The sequence below is a fragment of the Sinocyclocheilus rhinocerous genome, unplaced genomic scaffold (genome assembly GCF_001515625.1).
Source record: "Sinocyclocheilus rhinocerous isolate Xijiao unplaced genomic scaffold, SAMN03320098_v1.1 scaffold5048, whole genome shotgun sequence".
Classification (NCBI taxonomy): domain Eukaryota; kingdom Metazoa; phylum Chordata; class Actinopteri; order Cypriniformes; family Cyprinidae; genus Sinocyclocheilus; species Sinocyclocheilus rhinocerous.
The window spans coordinates 69,595-84,318 of record NW_015657993.1 but is presented as its reverse complement, the minus strand read 5'-3'; the positions used below and the strand labels follow the sequence as shown (position 1 = coordinate 84,318).

Sequence of the window (14,724 nt, the reverse complement as noted above, 5' to 3'; positions counted from 1 at the left end):
TAGTGTGTTCGCAATTTTTGCTAACAGACAGCACAGAGAGAATGGAATCACATCCGCATGGATCAGGACCTGCCTTGCAGTTCACAAGTGGCTTTAGTGAAGTATCTAGACCCGTCAAGACCTTTCATCTTCGGGACATCTACAATCCCAAACCACCCCAACAAAGGACCCCTGTGGCAATACGGCCACCCAGCCCAAAACCAGGTCCTGCTCAGGAGCCCGTCGTCTGGCGTAGGCAGTCGTGTGAGGCCGAGCCAAAACCCATCATGAGGAGACGGGCTAAATCCCTCTCGTCCTCCACAGAAGAGCACACCTGCAGGAACGTGCAGGTCCGCTTTGTAGATTCGTTAGGGTTGGAACTGGAAGATGTGAAGTTCTTCAAGGCCAGCGAGGACCCATTGGTGCCGGTCCACGTCATCACAAGACTGCTGGCAAGCTCTGAGCTGGCCTCCAAGAAGAAGCTGGAGCTCTCTCTACCCTACTTCCAGCCATCCTTCCCTGACAACATGTGTGCCGAGGCTGGTTTCCTCAAGCGCTTGTGCCAGCAGCGAGTTTGCCTGGAGCAGGTGTTTTGCTCTGAGCTGGGAATTATCGGAACTGTGCAAGTGCTGAACTTGGCCTATGAGAAAAAGGTTACGGTACGATACTCGTTTACCGACTGGAAGTGCAGCGCGGAGAGTAAAGCGAGCTGGATCTCCACCGTTCACAGAGATCGGCCCGATCCAGAGTCCGACATGTTTCGTTTTCACCTGCCTGTCCCACCTTTCATCATGCAGCCAGGTGCCATGCTACAGTTCGCCATCTGCTACCGGGTCAGAGGATTTGAGTACTGGGACAACAATGGTGGGTCTAATTATAAACTGACCTGCCAGACGTACAAATTGACGGTCCCCAGAGAGTGTGAAGATAGCCTGGTGCATTTCATTTGACTCTTCACTAGAGATGCCATATACAGTGCTGTGAAAAAGTGTTTGCCCTCAGCCTGATTTCTTCTGTTTATCTGTGTGTATTTCATACTAAACATGAGTAAGGCAACCTGAGTAAATACAGCTTTTATTTATTTATTTTTAATGGAGCAAAAAAGCTATCCAACACCTATCACCCATGTGAAAAACAAATTGTCCCATTTAATGTCAAATCTGGTTGTGCCACCTTTACCAGCATTAACTGTGACCAAATGCTTCAGATTACTGGAGATCAGTCTTTCACAGCGCTATGGTAGTATTTTGGCCCTCCACACAGTTTGGCCCCATTGTAGGGTTTTCACTGTCTGTTTAAGGTCCTGCCACAGCATCTGAATTGAGTTCAAGTCAGGACTAGGCCACTCCAAAACCTTAATTTTTCTTTTTTGAGCCCTACATTTTCACAGCATTGTACATATAAAAAGCCTTTATCCCAACCAAGCATAGAGCCCAACTTTTGCACAAGTATTTTAATATGTCATACTAATGGATTTTATTTCAGGACTGGCTACCACCCAGGAACAATTAGCTTGCAATACTTGACCGGTTCAGTATTATTATTGCTGAAGGAGACTTTCATCTTTAAGTGTCTGTGCAAAAATAGAACAGGCTTCATGCACATTCTTTCAGTTCCTTAAAAACTCAAAGCTGAAAGGATATTGCACGTTATAGTGCTATTTTAATCATTCACAGTGTCATGACAACAGCAGTGCAGTCTTGTCTTGTGCATAAGGCGCTCTCTAATTTTGTGATTGATTTTCTTGCATCGCTTGTACAGAACATGCTAGGAAACTTTTAGAATGTTTCAGTGAGGTTTTGCACATTGTTCCAGTTGTGCCTTGTTAACGTCTTTTCCAGGTTGTGCAGTGTGGAATTAGACAAGTGATAACGTAGCTTCCTAATGCACAAGCTGACTTAGCAACTTTCTTGCATTAAACCAAATCATTTATTTTCAATTAAGTTGTTCTTGCATGTTACTCAACAAATAAAGCAAAACAAGCTTATTTGTGCTCTTGATGTCTGCATATTTACAGGAGAATAAATATGAGTGATATTTTTCTTATTCCCTTGCATTAGCGCTCTTGATCTTACCCGACAGAGGTTTCTCCAGGCCGACCTCCTGCTAATGGCATCTGAGGAAGGCAATCAATGTGCTTCTGACTCAGGACAGCTGTAAGGGCACATGATAGAAATTTGAGGTCAGGTCTAAAAATATCATCATCGTTAAGCCAAAAGCAAAACGACTCTAAGCACACTTCACCTTTGACACACAGCCTGACAGTTGCAGTGCATATCTGAAATGCTCTGTTTGATGTAGATTATTCAGCCTGACTGCATTTACTATCAATAACTAAACAAAAGTATGCAGAGCATTGCCATTATAGCTGGAGCTCCTGTCATCTTTTTTGATGACATGTTTGTGAAATTTCTAATTTGTTATGACTTTCTTTATTTCTTTCTATAATTGTATAACAATAGATTATTCTGAACTGGGCTGTTGATAGTAAAAGAAAGCATCTCTGATTTTAAATAGTACTGTGACAAAACACTAGATGGTGCTGTGAATCTTGAGGAGGAAATTTGTAACTTCAATTCTTCCACATTTGATTAGGGGGTGGAAAAGGGGACAATCAAGACAGACTGATGTCCACAATCTGAAATACTCACTATAAAAAATTCAATGATTTAGGGTTCCTCAGATAGAACAAGTGTGTGTGTGTGTGTATGTGTACACGTGTGTGTGTGTGTACAGGTTTATATATCCTGGTGGGGACTTAAACCTGAATACACACAGACTCATGGGGACTCGTGTCACGGTGGGGACCTAAATTGTGGTCCCCACGGGTACAAAAGCTTATAAATCATACAGAATTAAGTTTTTTGAAAATCTAAAAATGCAGAACGTTTCCTGTGAGGGGTAGGTTTAGGGGTAGGGTTGGTGTAGGGCAATAGAATATACGGTCTGTACAGTAGAAAAACCATTACGCCTATGGAGAGTCCCCACAAGGATAGCTGACCAGACGTGTGTGTGTGCAAACATATATACATGTATACATACAGTATATATATATAATGTATTTATTAAGAGGGACCAAAAGAGCTCACAGTCAGTGCATACTATGGGCAGTTTCCTTTAAAATAACTGTATGACAGACTATGGCAGTATTTTTCAGCTGATGTGTGTGTGATAACGTAATCTTGGCTTGTTTATACCCTGTTGAAGACTTTCTGACAAGGATTTCATACAAGATGAGGGAGAAAAGCCCTCAATTTAGTGATTTTCTTTGCCTTGTGTCGTCTTGTTTCAAACAAACATAAATGAATCGAGACACTACATGATAGATTTGTGTGTTTTCTGATGATTTCCTCCTTCCTGGAGTTTGAGTACAAAGACATTTAATGATTGGATCTGCATGCAGGATCATCAGCTCTGTTTGCGTTTCCGTGGCCTTACAGAGAAATATTAACCGGGTGTTTTAGTGGCTCAGGCATCCATTTCTTACGATGAAAGGAGACTGACCCAGTTAAGGAGCTAATCTCTTATGCATGAGCTTTAAATGCCTTCATTAATATTAATCAGGAGGGGTGTCATGTAAATAACTAGATTGTAAGCGCAATAGCCATATAAAAGAGGAGATTAGATGCAGATCTTGTTATATTTAGTGTCTTGTTCAGAAAACCTAATCTCATATTCTAAATTTACAGTTTGTGGTTTTGACATTATCTCCAAGCTCGTTGTGTTTTCACAAATGTCAGCCACTTCTCGCACCATTCCTGCTGCTGAACGTATACTGTTCTGCTGACAGAACTGTGGAGCTGATGCAACCACAACTCTACTGAGAATACATAAAATAATGTGTGAAAACACATCTGATGCTCTTACATAACCAATGCTGATCTGACACAAAGGTAGCTTTGTCATTTATACACTGTCTGTTAAACAAATGTTATAAAACCAGTACAGAATCTGTGCATTGGTTGGTTTCTGCTGCAGTGGAGCGGCCTGCTTAAACAGTACACAATAGTAATAACGTGATGTATAAGCATGCATTTCAAGATGTCTCAATATGAACTATAGAGAATGAATTTTTGGGAGTGGTAAGTCTTAAGGTCTTGAAATTGCCACTGTGTAAAATTACACATTTCACATTGCAAAGGAAAATTGCACTAAATAGTGTTTGCGTGTCACCACAGGGAGCGATGAATGCCATGCTGGAAATGTTACTATGCACTTCATGGCATTTTCGAGCAGTCATGTTCTCCTTTTGAATTGTCTAACATAACGCTAAAAAGCTCAATTAGAAGGAGAAAACCCTCAGCTCCTGAAAAGTGAATCATTTTCTATTAGTCATTAAAGGTGTTTTGGAAAAGCATGCACAGAATGTTCCTATTATCAGTGAACGAGGTGTCGTGAGAAACACACCCGTCTCTGTTCCAGCCCCAACAAAAAAAAAGAAAAGAAAAAAGTTTAAAGGAGCTGCCTGTCTCATCATCTTCTCCTTTTTTTTTATCAGAATCAGAAATGCTCTTTGTGACCCAGCCTGATTTCATCAATTGTGTGGGACACCATGCAGACTCATTTGATTAGCCTACTTCGTCTGTGCATATATTAAACATATATTGAATATATAGCCCTTACTGACAACTACAGTCTCACAAGAAGAATTTTTTTGTACTCACACGTTGAAAAGTATTAACTGTTCAGCAGGAGTTTGTTAAAAAGAAAAAAAACATGAAACACGCATACAACAGACTCTTGTTTTTGATCTTCACGTCTTCATTTTCATTAACCTCAAAGGGAAATCGTGTCGGGGTGCTGTAAAGTGCCTTCTCTCCATCAACTGACACCACTGTCCTGCTTTCTGCTAACCCACAGCTACTATGTCATGATGGAAAAGCTGTGACTTCTTCAAATATAACCTTACATTCAAGCGGCCAAACATTTAATCTGTGTTTATTCACAAAGGAAAATGAGCACTTCAGGAATGAATGTTAAACTAATGCCAGATCGTCCCTCCTCACAGATCTGTGATGTGTGTGTGTGTGTGTGTGTGTGTGTGAATGGAAATAATGACTTCTCGTGTTTTCTTCAAGGACAATGAAACTTCCTGAAAGCTTCTGTAAGACTATTATCCGTGGCTTAGGTTTGCTACTGATAAAAGGCATGAAAGAAATTGAATCTGGCGTTCTCTTGAACACAAGACAAGAGATCGATTAGACAAATGAGCATAAGAGATTGGTGCATGAGAGTACAGGCACAAGCATGAGCACATGTTTCGGCTAAATCGATTCATCATCCATCCATGCTTCCATCCATTCATTCAGAAAAGAAGACGAGACATTGTCGTTTGTTAAAAATCCAAAGCTTGTACTGTACAGACAATAAATTGTCCTTGCAAAGGTAAGACACGATTTCCGTTCCTCATACTAACATCTATACAGCTGATATGAAACTCAAGTTTTAGTAGGAGCCCAGAAACTTTCGGGGTGTCACTACAGCACCAACACTGGTGTGGGAAAAAGAGTTCGAAAGAGTCACATGCTTGAGCCCCAGCCCCCCACCCGCCCCCCATTGGCATCAAAAGGCGACCGGTTAAAACAGTCCATTACAAAAAAACGAAAAAGTCAATGTCTTTTTTTTTCTCAAACAGTCTTCCACCGTCCCATTAGAGTCCCCTGAAAAAGAATAAAGGTTCAATAATCTACAGACTTGTAGCTGGACTGAGTGGAGTTTGGAGGGTTTTAGCTTCTTCAGGCTGAAGCTCCAGAGACATAGCCTCCAAGGTTCACTAGCGCCCAAATATCAGGCCCTCCATGGAGCAGCCATGGACAGCCTCCTGAGGTCTTAGAGATACCGTTAGCATATTCTTCACGGAAGAAACCTTGCTATGGTCGGTGGAACCTGCAATGCAAAGCGAGGAGACACCTGTAAGACACCCAAAAAGCCAACTATCATCCATCAAATGTGTATTAATAGAAGAGCGGTGTGTGTATGTTCCAGACAGAGCTCTGCGCAGCACAGGACTGGGACCTTGTTCAGCTATTGTGCCCACAGAAATGAGGTCTAACGTAAAACAAACGTAAGCTAAACGTGAGCAAGCATTTGTCATGCATGTGGGCAAGCGCTTAGGTGTGCTTATTCTGCAAATTCTGCACTTTGAGGACAGTGGAGATATGGCTATATTTAGAACAACCTCCCATTTTGATCTACTGTACTTCTTGTGTCCTGCGAGAAGTCATCTATCGTAGATGCGATGACGTTTTTGTGGTGAACAGTTATGCAAACACGGAACAATATGTAGAATCAGGCCATGTATAAATACACGAAGAAAAAATGGAAACACACACTGACCTTGTCAGGTGTTTGCTTGATGCATGAACCTCCATTTCGTTGCTCTTGAACTCATTCAGCTCTTTTCGTATCGCCGCCTGCGAGGCGAAAAAAACAAGAATGAGGTCCTGACAACAGTCACTGGACAACAGACACTCATGCAGCAGGTCACTGGAAAGAAGATCACCTGCTTTCCACCTGATGTTTTATTAATGATCTGTTCCGGTTTTGTTGACTTAACACAAGCTGCTCATGACGAGGCTCACACAGAATGCTAATGCGTATCATCCAGTTTTACACATCCTCTGGACCGTTTGTGTTTATTTACTATAGAAAACTTTGGGGTCCGATTTTAAAATATTTTAGGAAGAAGTCTTTTTTGCTCACTAGGCTGCAGTTATTTGATCAAAAATACAGTAATATTGTGAAATATTATTACAATTTAAAATTGCTTCTTTCTATGTGAATATCTGTTAAACTGTAATTTATTTCTGTGATGCGCAGCTGAATTTTCAGCATCTTTACTCCAGTCTTCAGTGTCACATGATCTTCAGAAATCATAATAATATGCTGATTTGCTGCTCGAGAAACATTTCTACATTATTAACAATGTTGGAAACAGTTGTGCTGCTGAATTTTTTTGCGGAAACTGATACATTTGATTTTTCAGGATTCACAGATGAATAGAAAGTTCAAAAGAACAGCATCTTTTGTAACATGTCTTTAATGTCACTTTTGATTAATTTTATGCATCCTTGCTGAAAAAAAATGCTTGAACAGTCCATATTTTGTCTAATATGAAAATACGGTCTGGAACTGTTTAATACAACGTATAAATATATAAATAATATACATCCTTTCTGTAGATTCCACAAATATTTCCAAAAATAGGCACATGAAATGTGAACTTCGCAGACCATCTGGTCCTAGATTTGATCAAATATATACATTTTTATTTCTTTATCATTCTATTAATGTGTTATATAATACTCAAGTTATTGTAGATCAACAAAACCTAGAATTATGACATGTCTTATATCAAACGCATCAGTGTGTGTTGGCCTGTAGGGGCCGCGTGTGAGTTTCTAATGCACACACACCTTATCTGCAGCAGATAGTCTCGTCCAGGGCTTGTCTGCTCTCCTGTCGTAATCCTGAGCTTTGGCCACTTCCACATAGTCACTGAAACGGATCAGAATCTTTCTGTCCCGCAGCTCGTCAACGGTGGGCCGCTGGTTGAGCTGGAAAGACAAGAATAAGAGAGAGGTTTAGTCAAACAGCAAACAGATTGTTCCTAGTTAAATTCTGTATAGGATGAGCTGTGTTTCAAGCTGTTGTAATGCCGATAAAACACAAAGGCTATTGATAGTCCCATGATCCAGTTAAATCCAGTTAAAATGATTCAGGTCGTCCGTGTTATTATTAATAAATGCTATTATTTATTGACTGTTGGTGTCTGTTGTTTCTGTTGCTGCAGTAATCCACTCAGGTTTGTGTGTTACAATGATTTGACCACATTTAAGTGGCTTTACGTCAACACTCTTGACTTACTGCTTTAATAAAACATCAATCAATGATGTGCCATTAACTTAAGCATAATATGCGATATATACAGAGAGGAGGAATTTGTGATTTTTTTCTCTTAAGCATTGTAATCTTTGTTTTAAAACAGTCATTCTTTTTGGCATAGAAAGTTGGCTTTTGAGTGAATGCCTGGTATTACAGCAGTACTAGTGTCTTCCTCAGATGACAGAGTGAATACTGCAGGCTAAGCAGACACATGACAACAAATATATGTGTGTATACTGTATATGTGTCTCGATCAGTGAGGTGTTTTTTGTCAGGATCCACATACCTTTCTGTTTAGCCTTTGCTTAATTTCCCTTCTCTCCTCTTGCTCTGTCTGGTCATTCCTCTCTGCAAATCCACCAAAAAAAAAAAAATCACAGATGAGAAAAAGCACGCACGCAGTTCGCAGAGGTACAGATTAACTTTGAAGTTTTTAATGCAGCACACTACATGAAGGGCTCGCTTACACTCCACAGCACTCATGTACTACTGCTGGAATATCTACAGGGCTGTACGTTAACTTTTTTTTCACATAGCACTGGTGCTACAGAGGTTGAAAATTTTGTAGCACAGGCCAAAAAGTTGTAGCACAAGTATAAAACGTCTGTTATAATACACCCCTAACTACCAAGTATAATCAATCTCACACACACAAACAAGCACAACGAAATCACTTCACACTATTAAGCGGCTGTGTTATGAACATGCAAAATTGTATCGCACCCGTGCTACAGTGGTAAATTTATTCATCGCACAGACCAGTTTTTTTGTAGCACGTGCGACATATATGTTGCACTGTACAGCCCTGATCTAGCAAGACGTTTCTTTAAGCTATTCCTTTCCTCTTACGTCAAAAGTCAATGTATTCAATACGTATGTTGATTTTTTTTTAAATTAACAATAAACCAATATTCTAATGATTTCTTAAAACTTCTCATGGCTTGGCTCCATGTGCTAAAATCAGATCTCTTGAACATCTGCTGTCCAATCCAGCTCATAATGCCAGAGCGCCAGATTACAGCATTTCTTTAATAGGCTTTACCCTTTCAAAGCACAGGATAACATTGTTCTCTTACATTTCCCTCTGTCAAATACGTGGATTATCTGAATCTGTGCTGCGAAGGATTTAGCGTGGGAAAACACGGGACGCACGTGTCTATCTAGTATGATTGAACTACGATAAACCACTTCTGAAAGCGCATTTAATATTCCTGTCACTTCAGGACTCTCTCCTTGTTGCTCGTCCTTGCTTTGACTAACATCTTGTCTCAGATCCCAGTGTTTGGAGAGTGAGTGCATGCGGACAGGTGCGAGAGATCAGCCAAAGTCAGCAGACAGCTGCTCAGAGTCAGAAGACACAGGTGCCGCCGGCCCAAGATAGAGGCCTCAACTAAATAAACAAGCCCCATCACAAGTGTGCTGAGGACACATGCTAGAAATACACTATCCTACACAATAATACAATACTGATGAAGAAAAGCCTAATCACAACATTTTTTTTTCTTATAAATGTTACTTATTATTTTAAGAATGTGAAAATCATCCCCCCACAATTACACCATTACAAAGCAATTAAATGAAATTACATTAAAATTACACTCAGTTTCACTCAGATTGTGGTCATGTCTGTGTAATCTCTGTCTCGCCCTCACAATCTGTAATCACTGATATTATTGTGTCGAGCTCCAGACAGATTGCCTCTATAATCTCTCGATTCCAGACGAGCTGAAATTACATTCACGCCTCCCTCAGATTTGTGTGTGTGTGTGTGTGTGTGTGCTTGTGCACTCTAAAAAATGCTGGGTTAAATACAACCCAGTGCTGGGTAAAATAGGGACAAACCCAGCAATTGGGCTGTTTTGACCCAGCGGTTTGGTTAAATGTTTACCCCAACCTTCTGGGTAGTAACCCAACCGCTGGGTCAAATCAACCCAATTGCTGGGTTTGTCCCTATTTTACCCAGCACTGGGTTGTATTTAACCCAGCATTTTTTAGAGTGTGGATTTGTTTTTGTCCTGAATTCAATTATTTATCAAATTTCAAAGGACTTTTGTCAGAATTATAGAGACTGTTACAGAAGAAATACAGAATATCACTTTTACCTTAGAAATACATTGAAAAATATTTAGTGTTGAAAGAGTTTTAACTCAGAAATTGACTCACAAACAGTTACAGAGGAAAAGCAAGTGACACATTAGATGTGAAATTTTGAAGTAGAAAAACTGAAATAGCATTTTCATGTAAAACATACTCCAATAACGCATTGCGTGCTCATGTTGTATGCAAATATAATTGCAACCTGATCTAGTTATGAAAACTTTATAACCTAATACTTTTATTTGTACTTTAAAATAATTGTGTCTGGTGACAAACGGTGAATAAATATAGTGTCAAACCAGTCACAGCATAAAATATAAATAAGTGGTGACACAGTTGTGACCGATCTGTTTCTATCTGATCTAACTCTTATAAATGTCTTTTGGGATATATCCTAATCCGGTCAAGATGATTTAGTCACATGAAATAACAGTTTTGTGAACAAAACCAGTTAATTTAGGCATTAACACATGCAGTGCATGATTTGTTTTAATAGGCTACAGTACACTCTAAAAAATGCTGGGTTAAATACAACCCAGTGCTGGGTAAAATAGGGAAGAAGCCAGCAATTGGGCTGTTTTGACCCAGCGGTTGGGATACTACCCAGAAGGTTGGGTTAAACATTTAACCCAACCGCTGGGTCAAAACATAAATAGAAAAAGGATTGAGATGTTTGGATGTTGGCATGTAACAATACATTTTGTTCAGAAAATATATTTTGGGAAATTCACTCTAAAAAAATGCTGGGTTAAATACAACCAAGTGCTGGGTAAATAGGGACAAACCCAGCAATTGGGCTATTTTGACCCAGCGGTTGGGTTAAATGTTTAACCCAACCTTCTGGGTAGTAACCCAACCGCTGGGTCAAAACAACCCAATTGCTGGGTTTGTCCCTATTTTACCCAGCACTGGGTTGTATTTAACCCAGCATTTTTTAGAGTGTAGTATATATGAATTTCAAGCAAAATGGTTATGTTATTTGTCAACAGGCAGGTAATAAACATTGTTTCCACAGGGGGGAAAAAAGGCTCACTCCAGCATCCCAGACGCGTAATCTCTGATCTGACAGGTGCCATACTCACGTTTGAGGATGTTCCGGCTCTCCAGCTCCTCCACCGCTGGTCTCTGACTCAAGCCCAATTGCTGGGTTTGTCCCTATTTTACCCAGCACTGGGTTGTATTTAACCCAGCATTTTTTAGAGTGTAGTATATATGAATTTCAAGCAAAATGGTTATGTTATTTGTCAACAGGCAGGTAATAAACATTATTTCCACAGGGGGAAAAAAAGGCTCACTCCAGCATCCCAGACGCGTAATCTCTGATCTGACAGGTGCGATACTCACGTTTGAGGATGTTCCGGCTCTCCAGCTCCTCCACCGCTGGTCTCTGACTCAGTCTCCTGCGGAAAAACACCAAAATCACGTTCTGGACCATTTTCATGCAATCTCCAAAGTGTCTGTGACAGTCTCTGTTCAGCAGCGCGAGTGTGAGTGTCAGTGGGGATCCCGCGATGCGCGCATGTTACAGGGAAACCCTGCGTCCCATCTCGCGTCTAAACATCGCCGAGGATCTTCATGTCTAAAGCACTCCCACATCGGGGGATATCACGAGCTTTATTATTATCTGTGCTTGAAATTCCCTGATTTGACGGAATGAAGCGAACGGAACTTGCTCGTGCGAGCGCGCTTACTATACGAAAGCCTCATCGACGAAGAAATACGTGTCGGTTTGTATCAAAATGCAATAGAAAAGAGTGAAAAAGATGAAGTGGAGACGGAGATGAGCATCTGCTCCTGAGTTCTCTGAAGTCTCAGAGTGCTGTACGTGTGTGATACTGGAGATCCTTTACGAATCATTTATAAAGGGGGCGGCGCGTGCGGGAGAGATTCCCACGCACACTCAGTGCTCGCGCCGGAGGAATATGCTGCAATCAGGGAAAATACAATCTCCATGGATGCTTTAATATCGAAGCAATATTAATGTTGATCTCATCGCGCTGTATAAAGTATATACAGGCCAGTAGGTCATTTGTTGAGAGTGAAAAGCATCGGCGTTGTCATGTTGAACAGATACGCATCGCTTTAGTTCACTCCGTCTCAGTGCTTTGTATTTCGTGTTGGGCGGGGCTTTCATATGCATATGAAATATATGCATGTCAAATTATGTAATCGTTCAACAAGCAATAATGTGCTTTTATGATATTCATAATTCCATAATGCTAAACGCTTCTCAAAACCTTTGAATTCCAAAGATGGCATTCAAGGGAATATCTCATACAGTGTTGATTACTTCAGCTATATTGCACCACAATTTCCCAAATTTGTTCTTCTTTTCTAAGGCTGCCAAATATCGAGCCATTTTCAAAATGCCGTACCTACTATAGTAAATATATAAATAAAGGCTTAGACATGAAAGCAATTTTATTCTAGACTCGCTTTCAATAATTCATCAAATCTCTCGGATGACCCCAGGTCTGCTCTTTAGAACAGAGCAACATGTGAGACAAAGAGCTGGTGGCCTCCGTCTGTCCCTGCATAACCCACACCAGGAACAACATGAGGTCTGATCTTCAAACGCCTCCACATCTAAAGTGTGATCCAGTGTGAGCTGTGCTCCTCTTCTGATGCACTTCAGAAACATGTGACAGCTGTCACAACAAACTCAACCGAATTACAAGAACATGGATTTATTGGCCCGCTTTTAAGAAAGGACGATTGGCTTACCTCATATGCATTATAAACACTATATTTTCTTCATTCTTCAAGTTGGGTAAATTGAAACCAAACAAGATACTAATTGCTTCATGCATTATTTTTGACCCATTCAGCTCTTTCCTTAAACAGATTGTATCCTCATGTGGCCAGAACTGGGAATGAACACAAATCGATTAGCTATTGGGTTTGAAACAATGTCTGCCATAGGAGGAACCCAGCAACTCAGCCCTTTCCAGTGATTGATTTTCCAGGGATTTGTATTGGAAGCAGCTCGGTGAATTGGTGCTATATTAGAAGAGTACTGTATTACATCTGTTCAGCTGACAAAACATCACACATTTCTTGTTTGCTATTTTGTAAATTTTGTCAAAATATATAACTTTTTTTCATGCTTTTTGAAATAACATGCACAGCTCGATCGTTGACAATGGGAAAGGGAATGTATATTAGGAAACTTAAGAAGGTCAGTTTAATTTCCTTCTTGAAAGGTTAAAACAGAATAGAAGATTTTGAAAGCAGATCTGGAGTATGTAACTCTGATGCAATGGAATGTGGGCAGGTTGTGTATGGTATTGTGCCTCTGATGACTCAATTAGCAAGTGTATTCAAATGTAAATATAGCGCTTTCACTGTAGGATGGCAGCGTCTAATTCCAGGATCTGGGCTTTTCTTGGAGTTGTAAAGGCGATGTCACATCCGGTGCTAGCGTCATGTGTAAGATATATAATAGTTATGAAGTCACCATGGATCCCAAGCATTGGGCCGTTGCCTGGTTGCAAAGTTGAGCTTAATTTAGCAGAGAGAATACAGGCCAGGAACACACGGTGAATAATATTGCTGCATGGGTAACTGGTGCAAACACAGTCACAGTCAGGAGACAGCCTGAACGCCCATTACAACAGAGCGCAACTCACGGTCATGACTCCGCTTCAGTCCTGCGGTCCTGTCAGAATGTGTGATAGATACACGTTTGTTTTGTGGGATGATGAGTTTAATGATTCTAAAAGTCTGTGAAATTATTTTAAAAAGTGTCAAAAGTCCAATAATATGTCATTGATTACAAACTGTTTTAAGGTAAACTAAGGTAAGCATAATATACTTTTGCTCATACTATGTAAAATTTTTGAGGAGTCTAATTTATTCATATAGCACTTTTCACACTAAGCATGGTTTTAAAGCAGCTTTTTCAGAAAGCCGTAATGTTATGTCTATAGCGCTTTAGGTCTAGAACAGGTTTTTGTGCATAACGAGCGTACATTCAAACGTTGAATTTCAAAGCAACTGAGAGGTTTAAATATTGATTGGTTTTGTTTATTGAATACATTTAAATGTTAGTCGTTTTTTTCTATTTAGAAATTTAAATGTTGATCTGTTTTGTTCCAAGTAAGAGTAAGTGATTCTCAAAAAGAACATAAAAATAAAAATAAGCATTGCATGTCGCAGATGAAACGTCTGAAAAATGCTGATGCTCTGGCAAATACCGGGATAAAGTACAGGGATTTGGGGTTTTATTGTAAGTGAGAGTAAACGATTCTCATAAAACATCAATGAAGATACGATCGGTTTTCTTAGGTGAAAATTAGCCGGTTGCCAAAGAGTCTGATGTGTGTTTAAAGGAGTCATGAAATAGAGAATCAAAATGTCCTTGACATTTGCATATATGAGAGATTACTCTCTAAAACATACTAAAAACATACTGCAAATTACACATGTGAGTTAAATTGAGGAGTCAAAACTAACTCCTCAGTTTAAAATATGAATTATTTGGTCACACTTTAGATTTTGTAACCAATTCTCAAGAACTAACTATATGTGACCCTGGAGCACAAAACCAGTCTTAAAGGGTTAGTTCACCCAAAAATGAAAATTAGCCCATAAATTACTCACCGTCAAGTCTAGGAGTATATGACTTTCTTATTTCAGACGAATCCAGTCAGAGTTATATTAAAAATTGTCTTTGATCTTTCAAGCTGTTTAATGCCACTCAGCGGGTGTTGCATGCATCAGTCCAAAAGAAGTTAAATAAAAAGCGCCCATCCATAAAAAAAA

At 39.9% G+C, this 14,724-nt stretch overlaps 2 protein-coding genes across 4 annotated transcripts in view; one reads left to right on the top strand and one right to left on the bottom strand.

Annotated features, from left to right (window-relative positions):
• Positions 1-31: 31 nt before the first annotated feature.
• On the top strand, positions 32-9,950 carry LOC107722003 (protein phosphatase 1 regulatory subunit 3D-like). Its single transcript, XM_016530240.1, has 2 exons — positions 32-1,279; positions 9,941-9,950. Exon 1 carries the CDS (start codon positions 42-44, stop codon positions 927-929), a length of 888 nt encoding a protein of 295 aa, XP_016385726.1. The 5' UTR covers positions 32-41; the 3' UTR covers positions 930-1,279; positions 9,941-9,950.
• LOC107722000 (phosphatase and actin regulator 3-like) overlaps positions 5,344-14,724 on the bottom strand; it is a 56,931-nt gene continuing 47,550 nt past the window's right edge. For 2 of the 3 annotated variants that reach the window (XM_016530233.1, XM_016530235.1), the window contains 4 exons: positions 11,305-11,360; positions 8,150-8,211; positions 7,395-7,535; positions 5,876-6,392 (listed from right to left, as the gene is read on the bottom strand). In XM_016530233.1, the coding sequence (XP_016385719.1) occupies positions 6,240-6,392; positions 7,395-7,535; positions 8,150-8,211; positions 11,305-11,360 (412 nt within the window). In that variant the 3' untranslated portion in view covers positions 5,876-6,239. The other variant, XM_016530234.1, reaches the window with a different exon arrangement.

Bases quoted from the DNA above. Each gene is read 5' to 3' on its own strand.
- LOC107722003 (XM_016530240.1), top strand. From the start codon at position 42: ATGGAATCACATCCGCATGGATCAGGACCTGCCTTGCAGTTCACAAGT.